The following is a 26570-nucleotide window of genomic DNA, read 5'->3' as shown; positions in this document are numbered from 1 at the left end:
GCAGATTCTTTGAAATCTGTGGGAATTAAGTTAATTCTGATGGGCCTGCTCTAAGTGCAACGAAGGATGGACTCCACTGTCACTATGTTTATGTGTGAAATATTTTTATTTAGTTGATGAATTAAGATATAACAAAATACGAAAAAATACAGCTAATGTCTTTGTATATATTTTGGCAATAATTTACAAACTACAAAAATATTCCTCTCTCTCTCTCTTTATATATATATATATTCATAACAACATAGGAACATAAGGGACGTCTGCTGAGTCAGGCTGGATTCATAAATAACAGTCTCTGTGTTTAAATTACGTAATGGATCATTAATGGTCCCTCCACCCTCTCCTGTTCTCTCTTTCCTCCTCTAACATATAAGACATTTGACCCTATTTTAGTCCTTTATCTAACAACAACAACAACATTATGCACCCCTAATTAAATGTCCCTGGAGATGAAAGTGACTCAGAAATATCAATGGATAATCATTTCCCCCCCATAGCTGGGCTTGAGCATGTCTGCCCAACCTTCCTTCCAAACCACTCCCCCTAAGAAACCTAGATTAAGTGGGCCTGAACATGTCCAGGGGGTAGGTTGGCTGGTTTTATTTTAATTTCTAAAATTTTATATATTATGTTGGAGTCCAGCATCATCAGAATAGATAAAATAAAGTATTTATTCACTACCACAGGAGGCAGTGGCAGCCACCAACCTGGATGGCTTTCAAAGAGGATTGTGCAAATTCATGGAGGAGGAGGAGGAGGAGGAGGAGGAGGAGGCCATCAGTGCTGCCAGCCAGGGTGGCTCTGCCCTGCTTCCACAATCTTTCTGAATACCAGTTTCTGGGAGTCACAGGAGAGGGAGGGCTCTTGTTTTCAGGTCTTGCAGGCACCTGACTGGCCACTGTGAGAACAGGAGGCAGGTCTAAAATCATAGAATTATAAAGTTGGAAGGGACTCCCAGGGCCATCTGGTCCAACCCCCTTGGCCTGATCCGACAGGGTTTGTTCTATAGTAGCACCTGGAAGCCACCAGGTTCTCCATCTCTGATTTAAGCTAAAGTCTACTTCTGAAATGGGAAGAGAATAAGCATCTAACTCCCATGCCAGCCATTCAGAGCTTTGAAGCACATTACCCTGTAGTCCATAAGCAGAGGAGAAAACATTGGATCTGTTATCTGGCTCTTCTTTTGAGGAGCTCAGGCTGCTGCATGTTTTAAACAAATATGGAGAGTCCTGCTTGGGTAAATAGTTGGAGGGATTTCAAGAAAACAATAAGACTATCAAAATGTGTTAGAGGGTTTATGCACATGTGTAATGAGCTTAAGCACAGGCTATTTTAAAGCAATGGGCGAGACTGAAAAGATGTGGCGACACGGGGAACATGGAGTGCCCTTCATCTACATTGCGTTTCCACCAGACACATCAGAACGCCTAGCAGTGCAGCCTCTTTTGCCCTTAGACACACTTGAAATGCAACCGGATCTCTGCCTGCATCAATAACTCTGTAAAGTCCCACTGCAACACTATTGTATGTTTCTGGGGAGGAAAGAATTTTAAGCCAATGAAGATTTAGCCGCCATTGTGTGCCTGTGAGGCGTGTGAGCTCATTTGAAGCTCATTGGAGGCCCACCTGCCTTTCGGGGGGATGGCAGAGGGCAGAATGCGAAAACTGGAGGAAGAACGGCCTTAGTGGCTAGTAATATTGGTGCATCTTTGGGAAATGGGGTCTCTAATGAGAAACACCTTTTGTGTTGCTATTGTCATTGATGCTGAAAGGGGATCAAGATCTTTTGAAAAGGAAAGCAATGGATGCACTCTGATTTGCAATAGGTTTTCAATAGTTAAATGAGTAGCAGATTCAGTTAAGCATCCTTGATGGGTGACCCCCATTGGCCACTGCCTCCCCTATTTCTTATTGAATAGGTGGCCAAATCAAAAGGTTGTTTCAAGTTGTTCCAGCAAAATAAAACAAACTGTGCCGTGCCTTTACATGTAGGAGATCTGCACACTCACAGAAAAGGAAGGTGACTTTCTCTGGTTATAAGACCATATGTGTTTATTTGTTAATGTGAGAAATGACCCCTCTTTATTTTTTGCTGTGTATTCACACATGTATATTTGCAAATGGTGAACATCTGCCACCTAGCTGATATGGGCTTGCTATGGCTATTAAAAAGGGAGAAGAACACTAAGGTTTTGCTAAGCTGTTGTTGTGTTACAGTGTGGGAATGGAGTAGACGAAGAGCTTTCTGCAGAGATGTTTAATGTCCTTGAAGTTTTATGGCTGAAATGTACCTTACTAAGAAATGTGGACCAGATTTGGAAGAGTTCTTCAATGCACATTTACAGTGCACAGCGTGAGATTTGTGCCTGTGGATCTGCTTGTATTACAAGAGACATGTTGTTGTTGCTGTTTTCCCCCTAGGCAGTGAATGGCACAATATACAAAGTGGTAATTCTAAGCAAGAGGACTGGAAATCAGCGGGAGATTGGTGTGCGAGAACCTTCTAAAAACTTAGCTGTTTGTATTTAGCAGGCTGAGTGCCCAGTTAGCAACCCCGTCAAGCCCCAGTACTTGGGTTTAAGCTGATTTATGGCTAGGTACTATGATCTCTTGGACTGTGAAAGCCAGGGCTGGCCAATTTAAGCTTTAATGCATGGGAGAGGGAGAGGATAAGATTCACTGGACGGCTCAAAGGAATGCTCCTGGGTATTTTGTAAGAAGGCAGCATGTCTTTAAAATACTTGTTCTGATTCTTTTTTACCCTTCACAATAACCAGAGATGTAGCTGTGGAAATAGATTATGGCCTCACTAATTGTGCAGGCTTAGAGGACATATGGCCTTCTAAATATTGTTGGGCCACAGATCCCATCAAGCCCAGCCAAGCATGGTCAGGGATGATGGGCGTTGCAGTCCAATAACTTTTGGGTGCCCCCAACCTTTAGATGATGATGGTTGTGAATTCCTGAGCCAGACCTGACACAGCAATCCCAATTTGGACATGGAATTTCTCCAAGACTAAAGTCCTTGGGTTCTCCGAAACAGTGTCTGAGACCCCTTCCAGTAGCTCAGACAGAAGTGTATCTACCTACTCAGACTGGACATTATCCCATCCTGTACAGCAGCACGCGGGAACTTCCTACCCATGGGGCAATCTTGGCCCACTAGGGGGTTGAATTTGTCACACCAGGGTGTTTTCCCCAAACCATGCCCACCTACCCACCAGCTGATGTCACTGGTCACATATGCTGATGATGAGGAGGAAAAGGTTTAACTCAGCATTGGATGCATCGTGTCAGTGGGATTTAATCTGTAATCAACTGTTGAGCAAAGATTAATGATCAATACATGACTGGAAATTTAAAAGGGAATGGGGGGAGATCTCTTGACATGCTCTCCTCTGCTTCAGCCTCAGAGCCTGAATTGCTCCCTGTTACAGGTTCTTCCTGGTACTAAACCCTGTTTCTCCTCAACTTCCACCACCTCCTCCCACCAATCTTCTCCCTCTGACTTCCTCTTTGTCTTCCTCTTTGACTTCCTCTTATCATTGCCATGGCTCTGAGCCTTCCTCCTGTGGGTTTTCCCTTTCGGATTCCCTGGCTGGTGGCTCCCACCACTCCTCTTCAGGCTATTCTGAAACTGGTTGAATGAGCAATATAAAATATAAAGCACCCCACCCCTCAGATTTAGACAATATCATGTTGTATTGTTGTTGTTTTCTCAGTTTAATGGTAAGCTTCAACATCAGACCATTTTCATTTTGACCTCCTGAAGCCCTTCTTTCAAAATATTATGTAAACCTGACAGTGTATTTTTATTTAAAAGAAGTCAAGTCATACTTATTTAAGCATGCACAGCAATCTGTAGCTCATTTGGAAGTTCAAGGATCTCTGTTGTCATAATGAATCCATTTGTTCACCACATGTTTTTGAGAATAAATTAGCAATGCATTTACATAATCAGAGTCTACCAACCACTACTTAATGGATTCAGCCACAAGATCTAAATGAACCCATGTTATGAATGGGTCTGTTCTCGATTCCTTATAGCCGTTATTCCTGCCCAGGTAGGTGCTTTCTTTGTTATGTAAAAAGTAATGCTGGATATTCTATATGTGTGCAGAAGAGAGTGACCAAGATGGATGCCAAGCCTTATGAAGAATGGCTGAGGAAGCTGGGTTTGTTTAGCCTGGAAAAGAGGTGATATAATAGCTATCACATGGAAGATGGAGCAAGCTTGTCTTTTGCTGCTCAAGGGCAGGATCCAAACTAACAGATTCAAATGACAAGAAAGGACATTCTGGCTCAACAGTTAGAAGAACTAATGATAAGAGCTGTTGGACTGCTTCAGAAGGTGGTGGACTTTCCTTTACTGGAGGTTTCCAAACAGAGGTTGGATGGCCATCTGTCAGGGATTCTTTAGCTGCTATTTCTGCATTGCAGCAGGTTGGACTAGATTTGCTGGATTTGCTTTTTTAAGACATTAAGGAGGTGTGTACATTCTAGGATTGCCATGTTCCATCCCCACAATTCAGAAAACCTAATGGGTTTATAGTGCAAACCAACGTTGTAACAAGGCTTTCACCTTCTTTATTTGAAGAGAGCTCTGAGGTCAAAATACACATAATCTGCAGTTAGCTTACAATGTTAGGTCCCAACCATGAAGTTCTGTGTTTGAATCTGCTGGTTGGTCTTTTAAACTCAGTCTTTCCCAGCTTCATATCCCCAGATGCTGTTTGGCTGCAGCCCCTGCCATCTTTGACCATTTGCCGTGCTGGCTAGAGCCAAAGATAGCTGTACTCCAAAACATCTGTAGAACCAGGGTTTCTTTTAGAAGGCTGTTTTAGCCTATGATGTGCAGGATTGAACCAAGGGACTTCTGCAAACAAGGCGCAGGCTCCACCACTGAACTGTGATCATAGAATCATGGAATTGTAAGGTACCTGAAAGGTCATCTGGTCTAAATCCCTGCTGACACAGAAGAACTTAGAGGCAACCATCCAGGCTCCACTTAAAAACCTCTAACAAAGGAGTTCCAAAACACTCTGTCCCATTTTCAAACAGCTCCTTCCATTGGGAAGACTTCCTAGTCTAAATCCTCTTTCTTGCCATTCTTTTAACCCCATTGGTTTGGGTCCTACCCTCTGGAAAATAGGAAACAAATTTGTCCCATCATCTATGTCCCATCATTATGTGACAACTCTTCAAATATTTAAAGATTGGTGTCATGTTTTCTTTTAATCATTGCTTCTCCCATTTAAACATACTCAACTTATCAAACCTTTCTTCACAGTCATACTTTATTTCTTCCCTGTAAGTTTCTGGTATAATTTTAAGTGCTGAACCTCTTAAGTTTTAATGAAATCAAGTTCCCACCATCACTGTAAATGTTTCTTTTCTTTTAAAATCCACATGAAGCAGGTTTTGGCATTGAAAAGGTGTGTGCGTGCGTGCATTTGTTTGCCTTAGAAAATCACTAAGAAGGTGAACCTGAAGGAAATTGCCGCATGTGCACATTTGTTTTGGTTTAAACGGTTTATGGTTTCCAGCATGGGTGCAGAATGAAGGGACTCCAGATACCTTCACTTTTGGAGATGTAAAGCTGCCCTTATAGCTTTAGCCAGTTTTAATCAAGTTTACTACCTGCTCTAAACTGCTTTCACCTCATAAAGCTGACACGGAGGGGATAAAAATGGTGATGATGAGAAAATCCATTGTTGGTACATCCATGGAGACAAATGGAAAACATTCTAAGAGATGAAACACAGATTCTTTTCCCCAAGATATCTGATTGGAAACATTTGATAACTAGTTTGGTATTACTTTAGGGGGTGGGAGGAATCCATCCGACTGTCCTTCTGCAGCTCACTACTTGGTGTGTTTAGAAATAGCACAGAGATGTGAAATGTTTTTCTTACTTCCTGTTTTTCAAAGATAATGGCTGAGATGGTGTGGTGAATTGGTCAGGAAAACTTTTCTAAACCTAAGGGAGCTTTGTTTTCACAAGCAGAAAACTGGGAGGTTCCTTAAGCCTTTGATGAGCCACCACTGCATAGCCTGTAGGCCATGTTCAACCAGGTGGCAAACCAGCTTGACCCCAAAGCAAAGTTTAAGGATGATTCGGAATTCACACAAACACATTTTTCTACATTCCACATTACAGGAGGTTGGACTAGACAATCCTTTGGGTCCCTTCTAGCTCTACAATTCTGTGATTCAATGATTACAAAAACAATGGGTCCTGGTGTTATGAGAGAGGGAGAAAAACTTTTCTCTACCCAGTTTCTCCTTGTAAAGTGTATATTTTATACTTTTGTCATGTCACCTCTTACCCTTTCTCTGAACTAAAAGGGCCCAAACGCATACTCCTCAACTGCCCCCAATGAAACCAGGACATCCCATTCTTGGGTGTGTGAGATCACAATCTTGCATGAGATCACGGAGCCCCAAAACACACATATTTGGGCTCCGTGCTCTCATGCAGGTCATGAGACTCACACGGAGGCATGGCCAAGAAGACGCACAGCCCAGTTTTAGCTCCCAACAAGTTGGAGGGTATTCAGATGCTGCAACGTTTCTTCATAGGAGAGTCACTCCAGCACAGTCTTCCCGTTCACCACAGTTACCTGGTTTCTCCCTTGGGCAGGTGTGGGGCTGGGGGCAGAAGCAGCAGACACAATCCTGTTCCCTTCCTTCACATGTTGATTTTGCATCGGGGTGGGGAACCTATGGCCCTCTGGAAGTCATTGGACTACAATTCCCATCTTCTTTGATAATTGGCCTTGCTGGCTGGGGCAGATGGCCTCCAACAGCAACTGTTGGGTCACAGATTCTGTATGTTCTGTGTGCTTTCAGTATGTCTGGAAAGGGCTAGTATGAGATGAAGAAAAACGTTTTTGGTAGCAAAATTGGAAAGAGAGAGAGCGAGGTGGATGATGGGATTGTGGATGGGATGCTGTGAGAAGGTCCAGAAAGGGAAATGCTGAATTAAACTTCCAAAGTGCCACCAATTGAAATGTTGACACAAATCCTATCTGTCTTGCTAAGAAAAAACAAACAGTAGATTAATCAAAGCTGATACACTGGCATGATGCCCAGAATTCTGGTAAAATGAAATCTGGTGCAGCAGATCAGAAATAATTGGGTGAAGAATTTGCACTGTGGATTATACTTGAATGAGAGAACTATCCTGCTTTGGATTTGGCTTGAAGTGTAGACTCCAAATCAATATTAGTCTTGGGATTATATGATGGTGTGCTCAGAGCAGAGACAACCTATGTAGTGCCCTCCGGGTGTTGCTTGGCTAAATCTCCTGTCATCCCTGACCATTGTGCATGTGGGGTGACGTTGATGGAAACTTGAGCCAACCACATCTGGAGGGCATCATGTTGGTTACTCTTGGTGCAGAGGAGTGCCATTGTTATCACATCATCAGCATCATCAATTTATTAATGACCTTCTGCACAGTCATCTCAAGGTACTATAAAAAATAAAAAATTAAGTACACACACAAACCAGCCAATACATTAAAAAAACCAAACCTAAATGCAAAGCATACACTCATGGGAGTGTCCAGATGTAATCCCTAGACACCCCCAGCGAAGGCTAGAAGAGAACCCATAAACCCATCCAGAAAATATTGAGCTAGGTGGACCAAAAGTGTCTGACTTGGTATAAGGCCGCTTTCTATGACTGGGGTTTGCATCCTCATACATAAGCCATCTGAGGTGAGCTTTGGTTTGGTCAGCTGTGTAAAGTGGACCTTATTATTCCCCCCCCCATCCCTGAACTCAAGTTCACCCACCGAGCTCTGTGGCTAAGACCTGAATCCAGCTCTCCACAGGCTAAGCTTGGCTGTGTAGCCACAACACTAGACTGGCTCTTTGCTTTTCCGTTCTTTCATCCCTAGCATGTACCACTCTGGGTGAGCTGCTGTTGGATCATTTTTTTCAGCTAATCACCAGCTGCCACCATGTCAGTCCTAATGCTTCAGAATTGGAGTCCATCATCAACGAATAATTCTTGTTATCATTCACGATTGGTGCCACTAGATCAGCGAAAACAAATGATTGTCACTTTCCATTATGTACACGGCTGTTGCTGATCCTATTTAAATACATTCACTTAGCAATGAAATGTTAACATCTGTTTTCCATTTGGAGAATCAGCACTTCATCTCTGTGAATGGCTGGCAAGTAGCCCTTCCCATTGTGTACACTGCCTTAAATCCCTGTGAAGTCCACCACTGAATGTTTCATCCAGATTGCCCCTTGTTTTTCTCCAGGGTTTTCATCGAAATTAAATTTGGCACACAATTGGGCGTAAGTCTTGAACAGTTTCTGTAGCAGGAATCTGCAACTTATAAAGGTTTTGGAAATGTGTTGCTGGATATATTTGTGAATCTGAAAGATGTTTGGCATGTAGCATGGCTTTTTTTAAAGAGTAGAGTTAAATCTTTAGTGTAAATCATATTGTTACAAAATATATTTTAGGAGGACAGATGTTCATGGGGCTCTGATTTAGTATTCTGTGAAGTCCAGACTACGCAGAACATAAGAATTAAATTTAGAGCTGCAGAGTTTCAATGATTGATCAGAGCTTCTTTAACTGACTAAAAAGCTGACCCGGATTTAGTGGGCAGCAGCTCATCCATCCCATTACTTCTGCCAACCTTGGTGTACTCCTAAGAATAAGGAAATCAGAAGCCCCTGCTGGATCCGGCCAGTGACCCCTCTAGTCCAGCATCCTGCTCTCACATTGGCCAACCAGATTTCTGTAGTGAACCAAGAAGCAGAACAGAGCACTTTCTTTGGTCTGCACTCATTACTAATCATTTTTTTCTGGATGATCCTAGAGGGATTCAAGTATCATAGGGGAGAGAAAAATCTCAAGCAACTTTCTTCACACTTCACTTATCTTTTTATGCCTCTATCTTGTCCTCTTGTACCATGCTTCTTTTCTAAACTAAAACAGTAATAATAATAAATGTATAAAAACTTCTGTATACAGAGCTACTTGCTGCCTTCTAGTGTCCTCTAAAAGTCAGATAGTTGTTTATTTCCTTGACATCTGATGGGAGGGCATTCCACAGGGCAGGTGCCACTACCGAGAAGGCCCTCTGCCTGGTTCCCTGTAACCTCACTTCTTGAAGTGAGGGAGCCGCCAGAAGGCCCTCAGCGCTGGATCTCAGTGTCCGTGCTGAACGATGGGGACAGAGATGCTCCTTCAGGTCTGAAGCCCTTTAGGGCTTTAAAGGTCAGCACCAACACTTTGAATTGTGTTCGGAAACATCCTGGGAGCCAATGAAAAGCTTTCAGGACCAGTGTTATATGGTCCTGGCAACCACACCCAGTCACCAGTCTAGCATTCTGGATTAGTTGTCTGTAGTTTCTGAGTCATCTTCAAAGGTAGCCCCGCGCAGAACATTGTATCCTCTGTTTATGTGCCTTGGAAAAAGAACAGTCCTCAAAACATAACTCATGTAGGACAACCCCCCCAAAGTACCGAGCTCAGAGTCTTACTCCTCGTGTGTGTGTGTGTGTGTGTGTGTGTGTGTGTGTGTGTGTGTTTAACATCAGTTTGATCTGGTTGCAGTTTCTAGCTTGCTTACTCACTTTCCCTTTCACTTCTCAGCTTCTCACTTCACATGGCTGTGATTTTGATGCAATGTTTGATACTAGAGGTGAACTGAAAACGGGAGGCTGAAAATTTTCAAACAGTTGCTCTCTCTTGAAAAGCAAGAAGGTTTAGCATCCACTTTCCAGTGCCTCAGTGGCCTTCTCTAAGAAGCTACCTTGTGGTCTTAACTCACCTCAGTTAATATGTGAGTTATGCAAATTGCAAAGTGCAAAGTTATGCAATATGCAAATGATGCTTCCCAAAAGGATATGGGAGAATGTGATGCTAATGTCCAATACCAAGATGAAGGTCTACCAGTCTTGTGTATTGAGCATGCTGCTTGATGGAAGTGAGTTGTGGCAACTTACAAGCACCAGGTGTGACGCCTCAGTGCCTTCAACATTCGCTGCATTAGGAAGATTTGGGCATCAAATGGCAGGACAGAGTGTCAGACAAATTTGTGTTCTCCCAAGCACATATTCCCAGCATGTTTGCACTCTTGTCTCAGCAACATCTACTCTGGCTTGGTCATATCCACAGAATGGAAGATGGCAGGATCCCCAAGGATGTGCTCAACAGGGAAAAGGCTTTGGGCACCAGGCCTGCTTGCAGACCAACTCTGCACCACAAAGATGTCTGTAAATGTGACATGGAGGCTGACATCATCAACCCTGCCATGTGGGAATCCCTTGCAGATGATTCTAATGCCTGGAGGCAGGTTGTGCATTCATAGCAGTCACCAGAGGAGGAATGACTGCTGGGAGGAGTGCAGAGAGAAGAAATGCCTTGGTGCATCTGCAGCAGGACAACCGGATGCCTTCATCTGCCCCAGATGCAACAGTACATGTCTCTCCCTTATCAGTCTCTAAGGCCACAGCAGGCGGTGTAACCTTCCAACAGTTTGACTTTAGGGCAACAGTGGATAGCTTAATGAAGATTGGAGGTATCAGAGAATTCTGATAAAAACAGAAATGTTAATTAAGTTAATGTAACAGAGGACACATAAATCAACCTAAGAAGTTGAAGGAAAAATGTACATTCTTTCACTGCATTGGAATAAGAAGTTTCATGATGATGCTCAGCCTTAGGCCACCTTCAATTTGTTGTAATCCTATTAGTATTTGTAAACAGCTGTCTTTATTTACTTTATTGTGGCTTGTTTGTTAGAATCTATGATTTTGCTGTTTTAATGATTTAAACAAAGTATTACAAAATCAAAAAGAAAATGGAAATGTTCACATCTTCGCCCTGTATCCAGAATCGGGTGTTGGGTCACAGGTCCCCTCTCTGAGGCACTGAGGCGTACCTGATGACAGAAATGAGAATTAGGGGTGAAACGAAGGCAACGTTGACCCCTGAAAAGCCTTGCGAGGGTATCTCAAGCCCCAGAAGTACCAAGCGGTGCAGGAAAGGGGCTTCCAGATCACTCCAGCACTAATTAAAAGTGATGGAGGAAGGGAGAACCTCAGCGCTCAGAACAGGGCATTTCTGGCTGTGAGACACCTCGAGACTCGAGCAAATCAGTGCTAAACTTCTCCATAAATTGGAATTAAAACTACAACTACTGCTTTTCAACAACAAAGAACAAGTTAAGCATAACGGAGGTACGTGAAATGAAAAGCAATAATTTGGAACTAAAAATTAAAGCGCGAGTGAAGGAGAAAAGGAGGTCCACCTCAGCACTGTTTTAATAACTGTGGAAAATAACTTTGTGAAAGAGAAACTCAAAAGCGAAAATTTATTACATATTAAAAAAAAGTATAAAATTTGGCTAGCCTAAAAGCATTTTTGAGAGGGAAAACAGACTTATGTGCAGCCCGACCCTTGTCAGAGACAGCAGCTGGGCAAGAAAAGAAGGGGCGAGGAGTGTTTACCCTGGATTGGAGCGGACAAGGGGACCAAGGAGAGGAGAAGATGGGTGGCTGACTTTCCCACTTGGAGCGGGTTTGTTGGTGGGACCCCCAGCAGCGGAGGAGGGCCGACGTGGGACGGCAAATGGATGGAGAGTGAGGTGAGGGATGACGTGGGACAGCATCGGGACAGAGAGCGGGGTAAGGGGACAGCTTGGGAACAGAAAAGAGAAGGAGAAGGGGACGGAAGGGACAGACAAAATGGAGATCTACAGGGCATGAGTCAGCTTCTTTATTGATATTAATAGCGGAAGTGGATGGAAGAGGAACCAAAGAGAGCTGAGTTGGAACTGAACAGGTAAAGACTGAGACTACCGAGAAAAGGGAACAACCACACCGAGAGCCATCTCAGGGAGATAAGCAAAACTGCACACAATTAAATCTTTCTCTGCTACCCTTATTTTTTAAGAACTCTTCTATTATATATTGATAAATCCTTAATGAATTGACTGTGTGTATAGACAAGCAATAATAATTTGTGATAGAGATAACTGTGGGTAATAAATTGTATATAATTGAGGTTTGCAAATCAAAAATTTGGTATAAGGGGTAAAAATTAAAGCAAAGAAATTAGGGACAAAGTAAAATAAAATAAGTACTCCCCAAACCATTCAAAAACCAAGGTGCAGCTTTTGATTGGCTGCAGGAGCTTCCTTCAATTGGAAGCTGCAGAAGCCATGTTGGATGTTCGGCTTCTGAAAAACGTTCGCAGACTGGAACACTTACTTCCACGTTTGTGGCATTTGGGAGCCGATTTGTTCGGGTGCTAAGCCATTTGAGTACCAAGGTACAAGTCAATGGTGCAACTGCACTTGGAATACTGTGCACATTTCTGGTGGCCTCACCTCAAATGGGACAGGAAGGAGCTGGAGCAACTTCTCTACATTAGGGATGTTTTCATTTAGAGAAGAGGCTCATGGGGGAATCAAATAGACATGTATAAAAATTATGCATGGATTTGAGAAAGGGGATCAAGAAAAGTTTTCTCATAATACTAGAATTTAGAAATATCCAATGAAGCTGAATGATGGAAGATTCAGGACAGATGAAGTGTTTTTTCATGCAGTTCATAGTTAAACCACGGAACTTGCTCCTGTGGGAGTCAATGAAGGCCACCAAACTGGATGGCTTTAAAAGACGACTGGAAAAATTCATGGAGGATCAGGCTAGTGGCTGCTGACCACAAGGGAATTGATGCTTTTGAATTATGGTGCTGGAGGAGACTCTTGAGAGTCCCATGGACTGCAAGAAGATCAAACATATCCATTCTTCAGGAAATGAGGCCTGAGTGCTCACTGGAAGGACAGATCGTGAAGCTGAGGCTCCAATACTTTGGCCACCTCATGAGAAGAGAAGACTCCCTGGAAAAGACCCTGATGTTGGGAAAGATTGAGGGCACAAGGAGAAGGGGACAACAGAGGACGAGATGGTTGGATGGTGTTCTCGAAGCTACAAACATGAGTCTGACCAAACTGCAGGAGGCAGTGGAAGACAGGAGTGCCTGGCGTGCTCTGGTCCAGGGGGTCACAAAGAGTCGGGCACGACTAAACGACTAAACAACAACAACCACAAGGGCTCTGTCCTGCCTTCGGGGCTGGACAGCAGAGAACTAGATAGGCTTTTGGCCTGAACCTGCAGCACTCCTCATATTTTATCATACCATTCCGTAGTAATGGATTGTACCATTTTAGATTGCAAATGGGGAGGTTGTGGGGCTAAGAAAAATATTAAGAAAAAGAAAAACTCTATCCAAACAGAAAAGGCTTACTTAGATATTTTCCTCATTGATGTCCCACTCTTTGCCTGAAACTTTTGTACACAGGGAAGCATTGAAAATGACACCCCTCACCCATAGCTCCAACAGGCACCACTTTGAGCTATGCAAGTTGTAGGCCCAACCTGCGAGGGAATGGATGGCATTCAAGATCCCTTGAAATTAATGAGCATGACTAAGTGGGAGCCATTAATTTCAATAGGTCTACTCTGAGCAAAACTTAATTGAATACCACCCCATGTCTTAGGATGTTATTTGAACCTTTCCCAGCACTCTATGGAAAGTGATGTCCTCCTTATATTGTCTCAGCTTGCGTTCTTTACCTCTTCCTGTTGTTTTGTTTTTCTTCTTTCTTCTTCTAATCATCTGGTCACAATTTATCCTGATGAAGGATGGAACAAAACAGGTTGCCAGCATTGCTCCATCTCCCATTAATAACTCACCTTTCCTGTTGAGCTGCAAGACTGAAAATTTTCTCCATCCTTGCTAAACATTCCAAAGCTATGATCACCACTGAGCAGCTGCCTTTAAAACAAACAGAAACTGGGGGGGAAATAACCTGCCAGAAAAATTGCTTTTTTCTTCACCCCTAAAATTAGTTTGGCCCAAGACCAGTAATATTAAGTTTTGGACCAATTACTGGTGTCTGGTCCAATATGCCATAACTCATCAGTCTTATAAATATCTGCTTCCTGCTATTGGAAGGGGGAGACTCCTGGTAATCCAACAGAATACAGAAGTTCTCTGTATGCCAATGTCTGGCAGAGCACGCCTGATTCTCCCACCCACCCCCACCCCCAAAATGATAGTTGAATTCAGAAGCTACTGTTAAAGAATATGATGGCAACTCTGGTAAATTATGCTTAGTTAAAATGGGTGAGCAACTCAAGGCTTGGGTCAAATCAGTTTGTAAATTAGTTGAGCCATTTCCTCCAGTCATAATTCCATTGGGTTGCATAAAGGGTATATCAATGTGCTACATCCCTGAAAGCTGGTGAAACACAGTCTCCACTGAAGATCCTTGAAGCAAGAGGGTCCTTAGTATATGTGGGGTTTGCAGCCTTGTTTTGTCCCCAGGTTTTGGGGCCCAGGTTGTGGTGGTGGTTGATAAACCACAGATTCTTCTCTTGCATTCAGGGGCACCTTACCCCAGCAACAGTGAGTGACCAGGGCATACTGAGGACACATTGTATGGCCATGCCAATGTAATGTGCACATGCTGTGCGCCATGCATGCATGGCCAAATAGAATATCAGGGGTGCCTTTCACTGAAAATGTGTGGGTGCCTGGGACCCCACGGCCTGCACAGATGCCGGCTATGCTAGGAAGATGGTGGCCTCTCCTTCCTTGGAAATTTTTAATCAGAGGTTGGATGGCCATCTTTCAGAGATTATTTAGTTGTGATTCCTGCATTGCAAGGGGGTTGGGCCCTTGGGGTCCCTTCCAATTCTACAGTTCTGTGATTCTATGATTCCTTTCAGCCCTGAGTCCAAAGATCAATGGGTCACTCCTCAGAATGAGGTATTTTATGTGAGGTAGCTGAGAGAGCATCTAAGAGGTGACATCATAGAAGTTGTTAAAATTATGCATGGCAAGGAGAAAGTAGAGAAAGTTTTTTCTTTCCTGCCCATAACTCTAGAATTCATGGATGTCCAATGAAGCTGAGTGAAATAGATGAAGGTAAAGAAAGGACTGTTTCATGTAGTGCATAGTTAACTATTGTTGTTGTTGTTTAGTCGTGTCCAACTCTTCGTGACCCCATGGACCAGAGCAGAGTTAACTGTAGCACTCGATTAAGGCTGCCTTGGATGGCTTTAAAAGAGGGTTGGACAAATTAAAAGATGAGAAGGCTTTCAGTGGCTACTAGGCAGGGTGTCCAGCAAAGACAACGGTGCTTTTAAATACCATTTGCTGGAAACTGCGGGGGGGAGAGGGCTCTTGTGCTTGAGTGCTGCCTGGGGGTTTCCAACAGGGCGTCTGACTAGCTGCTGTGAGCACAGGATGCTGGTCTAGATGGGCCATTGGCCTGATCCAGAAGGCTGTTCTTATGTTCTTATTTGGTGCCATTGCAGTTTGCAGCCCTGACTAGAAAAGCTCTTTAAACTTAGAGAAAACATTTACCATTACCTGGTTCTTTAATTTCCCCCCATGTTTAAAGAGCACGGTGTAGGCACTTTCCACCAGGCTCAGAGTGCTCCACTTGGAGGAAAGACCCCTTGGCCATTCTGAGAGTGAGGCAGGGAGAGGGATGGTGAACAACAGCAGGGTCTCCCTGCTTGCCTTCATTGAATAGATTTGACTCAGAGCACAGTTCGGAGGTAACTATTGGCTAATGACAGAGGTTGTGCTGGGACACACATCACAATGAGGGAAGCCTTCTTGGAAGACTTAGGGCAATAATTACACTGAGTTTTCTAAGTCAGTGCCAACACCTCACATTGTGCCCAGAATAAGCTACATAAATATCAAGATGCAATAAATTATTATAAGACTATTATTTTCTCATGCGTAAGGTAAAGGTAAAGGTACTCCTGCCCGTATGGGCCAGTCGTGACCGACTCTAGGGTTGTGCGCTCATCTCACTCAAGAGGCCGGGAGCCGGCACCGTCTGAAGACACTTCCGGGTCATGTGGCCAGCATGACGAAGCTGCACTGGTGAGCCAGCACCAGCGCAGCACACGGAAACGCTGTTTACCTTCCCGCTATAAAGCGGTACCTATTTATCTACTTGCACTTAGGGGTGCTTTCGAACTGCTAGGTGGGCAGGAGCTGGGACCGAACAACGGGAGCTCACCCCGCCACGGGGATTCGAACCGCCGACCTTACGATCAGCAAGTCCTAGGCACTGAGGTTTTACCCACAGCGCCACCCGCGTCCCTTTCCCCATGCATACATAGTTTCTATATTGCCATAGTATTCTCTCTTTCTCCAGCTGTATGTACATTAAAAATATTTAAAGCCAGTTGCTCCAAACAAAAACTCAGCTGTTTCTAAAATGACGAGGTTGAAATCTTTCTTGGGGTTTCCTCTTGATCATGTTTTGAGGGAATGTAGGTTTTAGCCAATGCTAGTTCTGCTCAGAGTAAATCCATTGAAATGAATGAATTTAATTCCCAGTGATGTCAGTGTGCCTTCTCTGAATGGGGCTAATATTGGGAACAACCCACTGTCCTAGTCATTCCCTTAATCCAGTGCAATGAGAATGGAAGGACTGTGGTTTGGGGGGAGCACCTGCTTTGCATGCAGAAGTTCCCATGTCCAGTCATTGGCATCTCCAGACTGGAGGAGAGCCCCGCCTAAAACCATGGAGAGCACTTCCATTCAGATAGACGATTGGTGGCAAACATCTTCCCATGCTTCTCTCTAAAGAATTCCCACTCTCTCCACTTTTTGGTTCTTGACTGCAGACAGCTTTGGTCTACCTGCTACATTTTTTTATTTGTCCTGCATTAATTCACAGTCATGTCTGCTGTGATAAGTAATATCTATTGAAAAGTGTTGGTTCCACAAATCAAGGTGGTTGGGCGAACATGGTCTAAACCCATCACAGGTGAAGAAAGCAGATGATTTCCTCATGCCATTTATTGTCCGGACCTGAGAAGCCTCACTCATGTAATGCCATTAAAAAGTCCAATTGTATAGCATTCGGTATGCATAGCTGCCTCTACTCATGGTAGCACTATGCTAGTTAGTTGCTGCCCTCTCCCACCTTGATTCTCTTGAAACTAACAAGAGGCCTACACAGCTCAGACTCAGGGGCCACAGACTGGATCTTCTAACCCTCAAGAAACCAACCCATATACTTGCAGCCCTTGTTTTATGTAGCCCCCTCACCTGAAACTGGAGTATCCTCCCATCCCATCAGAGTTCTTTTCTTCCTGTTCATTCGCTCCTTGTGTTTCATTGATTTTAAAAGTGTTTCCTCTTGATTTTAGGTAGTTTCACAACAAACAAAAGAGGAAATGTTTTGAAAAAGTTAAATTTATTTTTCAAAACTTTTTATTTGTAATCATATGGCTTGAGAGAATAAGTCACCCCAGCCTCAAGGCATCTGAAAACAAATTAGTAGACTTTGTGTGTGTGTGTGTGTGTGTGTGTGTGTGTGTGAGAGAGAGAGAGAGAGAGAGAGAGAGAGAGAGAGAGAGAGAGACTGACTAAAACGGGTTAGTTTCTAATATCTGAATTGGTCTGTTGTACTAAAATCCTCCTCCTCCTCCTTCCTATTTCAGAGTAACCCCATCAAACACAGTGGGGTTTGCTTCCGAGTACATATGTGTAAGATTGGAAATTCTAATTCAAGGTAACTATGGTGAAAACCTGGAGCAAGGTGATCTTCATCCCAGATTAATTAATCCAAAACACTTTTGTCTCTGGCTCCATCCATAATAATCTCTGGTTCTTCACACCTCCAATGCGTGGCCCTCAACAGATTGCTCTCAAGAGAGTACAGCCCTCCACAGAAAAAAGGATGCCCACCCCCACTCAAACCCATGTGGCCCTTTCAATAAGGAGGCATAAGAAGGGGCATAAGAAGCTGCCTTGTCCTCATCCAGACCCTTGCACTATCTAGTCCTGTGCTGCCTATTGTTGTTCCTCAGGTGTGGTTTTCCTGCTCCAGTTCCACTACCTGCTTTGCATGAGTGGAGATCCTGGAAATTCTGCAAGCCAAGCATGTGTTCTTTCAGTGATCTGTGAGAACTCCCTATTAGTTTTGCTGATTTTTTTTTAAACCAAATGCCAAGGCATTTCATAGAAGCTGTTCAGTTATCCTTGTAACTGATCTACACTTTTTGTCTCTTCTTGACAGAGCATTGGCTGTGATGACTATCTGGGCTCAGACAAAGTGGTCGACAAATGTGGGATATGCGGAGGGGACAACACAGCTTGTCAAGTGGTCTCAGGGGTCTTCAAGCACACCCTGACCAACCTTGGCTACCACAAGATAGTAGAAATCCCAGAGGGGGCCACAAAAATCAACATTACAGAAATGTCCAAGAGCAACAATTACTTAGGTAAGTCATGTTTCATTTAAACTAAAAACTTGATGTTAGGAGGTCAGAAGAGGGATAGATTGGGATCGACCAGCCTGGCTTTGTTCCATAGTTTCAAATGCACTCAGTCTTTAAGTCCATTTTCTTTTACACTCAAGTGGTCTATAAATGTTGTGAGATAAATACATACTGATTTAAATTATATACAAAGCCCATTTAAATTGCATACAATTTGTACACACAAATACATGTATCCACATGCTTGTATTTTGCATCTTACTTAGTGAAAGTAGGGTTGAAAACAGAAGCCTGGGTTCTCTGTATCCATCTCCTGCAGCCCTGTGTGATGCCCTGGCTTTGATTTGATTTTATCTGCTTTGCATCTGAAATGCAGATGTGGCCTCTCAGGGTCTCTCATCAGCTGGTTGCAACTTGTGAAAACAGGAAAGACATTTGCCTTTATGGTGTATGCAAAGTGTCTGGTAGCGGCTGGGTGGAAGGGCAGTCATGGGAACCTTCCTTCTTGGGAGGGGGAAAGATTGATTTACTGCACCAAGAGGCCTGACAGCCAGACCCTCTGCTTTAAAGTGAACCATGTGTGACAGGTTTTTAAAAGCATCCACCTTGGGGTTGGCACAGGCAAGGCCACAGGGACTCTAGGGACTGTGTGAGGCCTGAGAAACCAGGGGCTGGTTCTGTTCCCATACTCGCCAATCGCCCCGATTCCTTTTTAGAGCAGAAATGTTGCAATTTTATGCCAGTGCTCTTTCTGTGAAATGCCGCTGAGTGGTCACATCGGTTTTAATGTTTCTCTCTTTTTAAAGCAGTCTTCCTCCCACCCCTTTCTTTAACTATTTGTTCTCTCTTATATTCAGTAGCCTTTTCCCCAATGCACTTGTCTGGAATCCTGAGTTTTCCATTTCCTTCCACTTACTGCTGCCACTATAAGCTCTGCATGAACTTGGTTTTTCTTCAGTTGGTTTTCCATTCTGTCCCCTCAGAGCTAGCAGCCATCTCTTTTCATGCTATGGAAGGGCTCTATCCTCATGGGCCAGCAAGCCTTTATTTATGCCATCACAGCTCCGTCCTCAAACCTTTTAGGCCCAAGTTTCCACCTTTCTGCCAGAATTGAACCTGGTTTCTGATTTCATTTTCTTGGGGGTAGCCAATGTGGTGCTCTCCAGATTTTGTTGGACTGTCATTTCCATCATGCCTGTCCATTGGCCATGCTGCTTGGGGCTGATGGGAGTTGTAGTCAAATGACACTTGGAGGATATCATGTGGACTACTCCTGAGTTGTTTGTTTGTTTGTTTATTAGCTGCTTTTTGCCTTAAGATCCCACGGCAGGTTACAATGTTAAAACAGAATATTAAACACAGTTTAAAACAATTTGCAATCCTAAAAATAAGGTAGGTCCTAAAAATATACACCTCAAACATCCAGAGCCACAGTCAAGAGGTATATCTTTAGCATCCTCTGGAAGCTACATAATGAGGGTGTCTGATGCACTTCTGTGGATTGCTGGCTCCCTACACATTTTCCCAAAAGCTTGCTGAAGGAGGAGGAGGAGGAGGAGGAGGAAGCTTATATAACTGGGCATTTATGACCTGTTTGGACTAGGCTGATCTTCCTTTCCTGGTGTTCTGGCTTGAATAGAAATTGATGCCTCTTGCTCCTCCAGTGAACAGATGGGACAAAAATGCCCTTTCCCCTTGCATCTGTACTCCTGGTGCTGGCATATGAAGCCCTTCCTATAACTTTGAAGGAAAAGGTCACCAATCCACTTTAAATTAGATAATTGCAATGCTTCAGCAGTCAGCCATTTCTTAGGAAATGCTCAGAGTGCTTATTCCTTTATTGTAAATGGAGCCTTACACTGTCTAGTCAGAAGTAAGTCTCACTGTATTCAGTGGAGCATACTCCTAGGTAACTAGGTCAAGATTGGCCAACCTTACATTGCAATCCTAAGCATTTTTACTCAGAAGTAAGTCCCACTGAATTCAATAGCATTTACTCAACATTTATGTTCCTGATCATTCTCACAGTTTCCCTCCTCCTCCTCCTCCTCCTCCTCCTCCTCCTCCTCCTCCTCCTCCTCCTCTTTTTCCCTGACAGGGACTCAAGGCAGCTTACAGCTAAAATTTTATTCCATTTATCTGTGGAATATGTTGTACACGATCCCTTCACTCACACATTTTTTCTTTACAACAATCCTGTGAGGCACTGTAGGTTTGGCAGAGAGGGTGCCATTGGCTCAAGGTGACCAAGTAGATGTGTATATGGCATCTATGTGTGCAGGAGATAAAACACAGGAGAAGCTTCCTGGTGTAGAAAAGGATATCTCTATTTTCATCTGAGAAATGTTGGAGGGTGTGGGCACCAGGTTTGCCACTGTGTAGACAGGAAGCTGGATGAGACGGGCCTTTGCCTAATCTGGCAGCCAGGGTCTTCTTCCCTTCTTCTTTTAAAAAAGCATTAACTTTTTATTGAATGTTATCATATATCCACAAGTGTATATACAACCCAATTACAAAGGTATTACAAAGTTATAGCCAGTGCTTTTTTTCTGGGGAGACGCGGGGGTACGCATTCCCCTAAACATTTTGTGAATCTAAGTTTGCCCTCATTGAGGGGCACTATTTCAATATGAGTTGGAAAATAGCACGCCTAAACATTTTTTAAAGCACTGGGTATAGCCACAAGTAAACGTGGATCAACAGAAAATAATAATGGGCAGCTCCCAATAGAATATTAAAAACATGATAAAACATCAACCGTTAAAAACTTCCCAAAACAGGGCTGCCTTCAGATGTTTTCTAAAAGTCTGGTAGTTGTTTATTTCCTTGACATCTGACAGGAGGGCATTCCACAGGACAGGCGCCACTACCGAGAAGGCTTTCTGCCTGGTTCCCTGTAGCTTCACTTCTCACAGTGAGGAAACTGCCAAAAGGCCCTCGGAGCTGGACCTCACTGTCTGGGCTGAATGATGGGGTGGAGACGCTCCTTGAGGTATTCTGGACTGAGGCTATTTAGGGCTTTAAAGGTCAGCACCAACACTTTGAACTGTGCTTAGAAACGTACTGGGAACCAATGTAAATCCTTTAGGACCAGTGTTATATGGTCTCAGCAGCCACTCCCAGTCACTAGCCTAGCTGCCGCATTCTGGGTTAGTTGTAGCTTCTGGGTCACCTTCAGAGGTAGCCCCACGTAGAGCGCATTGCAGTAGTCGAAGCGGGAGATAACTAGAGCATGCACCACTCTGGCAAGACAGTCTGCGGGCAGGTAGGGTCTCAGCTAGTGTACCAGATGGAGCTGGTAGACAGCTGCCCTGGACACAGAGTTAATCTGCGCCTCCATGGACAGCTGTGAGTCCAAAATGACTCCAAGGCTGCACACCTGGTCCTTCAGTGGCACAGTTACCCCATTGTGATGGCCTGGGATTCCGATTCAGAGGCTGAACCAGAGAAATCCCAGCCTGCACAGGAGTCCCCGCCTCCAGGGCCGGCTGAACTGGGGCAGGGCCTTGATTCTGAAGCGCCTGCACCTGTGCCAGATCCTCAGGAGCAGGCACCAGGTGATCCCACTCTGGCTCCAGAGGTGGTTGAGGACTCAGTGCCTGCAGGTGAGTCTCCCCCTGGGCCCAGTAACCCTTTAGCCTCTCCGGAACTGCAGAGGCTCAGGGCAGAGAGGCGAAGGGAACTGGTTTCTCCCAGGAGGAGTGCTCGCCTTAAGGCCAAGAGAGGCGGGTCTCCTAGGGGCCGGGACTGCCCCTGGCCTCAGAACAGATAAAGGCCAATCGGCCCGGTCCCAGGTGGTGGGAGCAATGTCGTTGTTGAGTACCTGTTCCTGCCCGGACCCAGACCTGACTCCAGTGCTCCTGTCCCCGCCCGGCTTCCTGCTTCGGACCTCGCCCCGCTCCTTGTGGACTGATTCCAGGCTAGTGACCCAGGACCGGACTTTGACTACACCAACGGTAACCTTCCCCCCGGGATCAGCACACCCATTCAGGACCAGGGAGTCCCCCACACCTGCCCAACCCTGTCCCCCAAGAACAGGACTTCTGTGTTGTCAAGATTCAACCTCAATCTGTTAGCCGCCATCCATCCTCCAACAGTCTCCAGACACACAGGACCTTCACCACCTTCACTGGTTCTGATTTAAAAGAGAGGTAGAGCTGGGTATCATCTGCATACTCATGAACACCCAGCCCAAACCCCCTGATGATCTCTCCCAGCGGCTGCATGTAGATGTTGAAAAGCACGGGGGAGAGGACAGAACCCTGAGGCACCCCACAAGTGAGAGCCCAGGGGTCTGAACACTCATCCCCCCCCCCCAATTTCTGGACACGGCCCAGGAGGAAGGAGCGGAACCACTGTATAACAGTGTCCCCAGCCGCTGCCCCTCTAGACCTTGGGTAGACAAACTAAGGCCCGGGGGCCGGATCTGGCCCGATCGCCTTCTAAATCCAGCCCACTGACGGTCCAGGAATCAGCATGTTTTTTACATGAGTAGAATGTGTGCTGTTATTTAAAATGCATCTCTGGGTTGTTTGTGGGGCATAGGAATTCATTCATTATATTTTTTTCAAAATATAGTCTGGCCCCCCACAATGTCTGAGGGATAGTGGACCGCCCCTCTGCTGAAAAAGTTTGCTGACCCATGCTCTAGACCAGTGTTTCCCAACCTTGGGCCTCCAGATGTTTTTGGCCTACAACTCCCATCATCCCTAGCTAGCAAGACCAGTGGTCAGGGATGATGGGAATTGTAGTTCAAAAACAGCTGGAGGCCCAAGGTTGGGAAACACTGCTCTAGACGGTCCAGGAGGATGTTATGGTTGATGGTATCAAAGGCTGCTGAGAGATCCAGCAGAACTAGGAAACAGCTTTCACCCTTGTCCCTAGCCTGCCTGAGATCATTGACTAGTGTGACCAAGGCAGTTTCAGTCCCATGATGATCTCGATTGGAAGGGATCCAAATGGTCCACATCCTCCAGACCTGGACTTGTTCAACAATCACCCACTTAATCACCTTGCCCAAGAATGGAAGATTTGAGACTGGGTGATAGTTGGCCATATTGGCTGGGTCCAAAGATGTTTTTTTAATGACTGCCTCTTTCAGTGGGCCTGGGAAGGCTCCCTCACAGAGGGAAGCATTCACCACCCCGCAGTCCATTGCTCAGACCTTCCCTGCTCGCTTTTATGAGCCAGGATGGGGGAGGATCAAGGAGACAGGTGGTTGGTTTCACTCATCCAAGTAGCTTGTTCACATCCTCGGAGGTAACAGATTGGAATTGATCCCACGCAACTCGTCTAGACAGAACTCTAGCACTCTCCTGCCCTGGTCCTGCGCCCATGGTGGAGTCTACCTCTTTCTGAATCTGAGTGACTTTATCTGCAAAAAATTTTGCAAAATCATTGCAGGAGATCTTGGAGTCCTTACCAGGCCCCGATGGTGAAGGTGGTTCCATTAAATTGCAAACCACCTGAAAGAGTCTTCTGTTGCTGTTTTCTGCAGATGCAATAAAGGTGGTGAAGAAGGTCCTCTTTGCCATCGCTATCAACACTTGGTAGTCTTGATGTTGAGTTCTAACCTGTGTCCAATGCGATTCAGAATGAGTTTTCCACCACCGGCGCTCTAGCTGTCTCAGTGATTGTTTCATTGCCCTCAGCCCTGGAGAAAACTGCGGGGCTGTCTGGGCTCCATGTAATCGGAGAGGGCACTTTGGAGCCAGACAGTAGATAGCCCTGGTTAACTCTGCATTCCAGCAGACCACCAGGGAATCAGCTGAAAGGCCATCAACATGGGATAAAGCATCCCCTACCACACTCTGGAAAGCATTTGGATCCATTAAGTGGTGGGGGTGGACCATCCGAATCGGTCCCACCTCCCTGCAGAGGGGGTGGGTCACAGAGAAGTCCAGTTGCAACAGGAAGTGATCCAACCATGACACTTATTTTGTTTCACTTTTACTTAGTGTCAGATCACCCACATCCGTAGAGGTGAACACCAGGTCTAAGGCATGTCTGTGGCTATGAGTTGGGCCAAACTTATTCAGGGACAGCCCCATGGAGGCCATGCTTTCCATGAAGTCCTGAGCGGCCCCTTGTAAGGTTGTGTCAGCATGGATGTTAAAATCCCCTAGGACAACCAAACTAGGTGTTTCCAGGAGAATATCTGCCACGACCTGAAGCAGCTCGGGCGGGGAATCCATGGGTTCAGCAGGGAGGTCTGTACACCCAAAGAAATCCAGTACTGCCCCTATTGCCCAACTTCCAGAACATGCACTCAGAAAACTGGGTCACCAGGGGGCACATTGGAAGATGGCCGACAATAACATCTCTCCAACCCACACGAGGTAATTAAGAGGCTGTTATGGGAGTATGCAGCCTCCCTTGCCCCCCCCCCCAAGGGAATGGGGGGACTGCCTTGCCTGCTGTGCCCATAATTCACCCCCAAATTCGAAAGAATGGGGTGAGGGCACTAGGCACGAAGCCCTCGGGTGGGTCTGGCTCTCCCGGATGCTGTCTCTGATTGTGCACTGGTTGCATCAGCTCGAAATATATAATTGGAAACAGAAGCAAATGCACATACTTCAAGTGAAGATCGGGAGTAAAAACTGCTGATTAATGGGATCTCTGTGAGTGGAGCGACGGGCTGGACAATAAATCAAGTGAAGACTCATCATTAAAAGATTGGTATGTCGGAGCAAAACAGAAAGGGGGGGGAAAAGGAAAAACTTTTCTTTTTTTGTCTTATGTGAGTACCCAATAATCCTCCCTCCCAGAGAGAAAGAATCGTTGCAAATTACTAATCACAAGCAGGAGATTAAGAACTGTGTGGAAATAAGGACTGGTGGGAACATCTGATGGAAAGAAAGCTTTGTGACGCAGTTTCAAATGGAGATTTGTTAAGACAGGCCTGCTTAACAAGGAAGGAAGGAAGGAAGGAAGGAAGGAAGGAAGGAAGGAAGGAAGGAAGGAATCCTGCTCACAGGAGGACGAGGGGGAGGAGGACCATGGTCATCGGAATGTGAATGTATGGTTATCGGAATGTGGATTTGACCCGGCAGGGCCCCCTGAGATACAGTTTTGCAGGCCTGTGAAAATCAACGGAAAGACTGTGGGAATGTTCTTTGTGGAGGTGTGGAAATAGCATCTGTCCTTTATGTGATATGGCTCTTGGAGAGTGTAAAATCCACACAGGATATGTTTGTTTTCAACCCGCTTGTGAAGATTATCAGAGATCACAAAGAAAGGAATATATGATAACAAGAAGAAGATGAGGAAAATAACAAAGAGACTATCTGGACAGAACTGGACAGAACTGTGTAATTAAAGCAGCAACAAGAGTGATGTTTGGATCCCTTTCGGAGCTCGAAGTATGGGTACCCCCAATAAAATTTTAAAAATCTGGCTGTATAATTTGGAACTAATGTGATTTGGAATTAATGTGATTTGATTGGCCTTTTAATAAAAATTATTTGAAAAAAAGGGGGCTTCCGGGTTGGTGCCTTCGGTAATGGCGGAATTCCTCTGATCGGGAGGAATTTGCATCGTGGAAATCTGGGTCTGGCCACCACGGCGAAGGCGGAGACCCATTAAAAATCACAGGCGGGTGAAGCTTGTGAACGTGGGATTCTGCGGGCATCTTTTGCGCCTCCCCTACTCGCGGGGAAACCCGGTTTCGGGGATCCGCAGTGACGTGCAGTGAGCGGTGCGGTGCTTCGAATCGACTGCTTTTTCCACGGAGCGAAGCCTCATAGCTGTTGCCGGAGAGCGCTGACTTTTTCCTGTGGACAATTTGATCTTAAAGCAACTACCCGTGAGTAGAGTGAAGAATTGGATTTTTAAACGTCTTAATTTGGCACCGAAACGGGGAGGTTCAAAACAGGAAGTCCGCCTTCCCCTTTTGTAAATAGACTGAAGCAAAGAGGCTGCAAGCTAAAGTCTTGGAAAGCCTACTGTAAAGGACTAAATTTCCATCAGCAAAAAATATTAAACCCCCCTTGGAAGCAGGAGAAGGGGGGGAAGTTTTGGATTGTATATGCCTGCAGGAGAGAGTGAAGGAAGTTAAAATACCACCGCTCCGAACCTGGAAACGGTCTGCTAGTAAGACTGACGTGCTTTGGATTGTTCATTGACTGTGAATAGAACGTTCGCTGACAGCTAGCTAAATAAGAGAGATACATTGTTTCAATTGTCTCCGTCTGACCTTAAAAAGGAGTAAAAGTAACTGAAAACTGAAACTAACTTTATTGTTTGAACTGAGTTTTAAAA

General features: G+C 44.9%; 1 protein-coding gene across 3 annotated transcripts in view; it reads left to right on the top strand.

Annotated features, from left to right (window-relative positions):
• THSD4 (thrombospondin type 1 domain containing 4) overlaps positions 1-26570 on the top strand; it is a 449507-nt gene that overhangs the window by 351210 nt on the left and 71727 nt on the right. For all 3 annotated transcript variants that reach the window (XR_014150837.1, XM_081838819.1, XM_081838820.1), the window contains one exon: positions 18110-18314. Coding sequence is in view for 2 of the 3 variants with exons in the window: in XM_081838819.1 (XP_081694945.1) it covers positions 18110-18314 (205 nt within the window). In the remaining variant the exon portion in view is untranslated. The remainder of the gene's footprint in view (positions 1-18109; positions 18315-26570) is intronic.

The sequence above is a fragment of the Podarcis erhardii genome, assembly GCF_964252035.2.
Source record: "Podarcis erhardii genome assembly, chromosome: 14".
Lineage (NCBI taxonomy): Eukaryota > Metazoa > Chordata > Lepidosauria > Squamata > Lacertidae > Podarcis > Podarcis erhardii.
The sequence above is the reverse complement of the archived record's forward strand: the minus strand, read 5'-3'. Positions and strand labels throughout refer to the sequence as shown.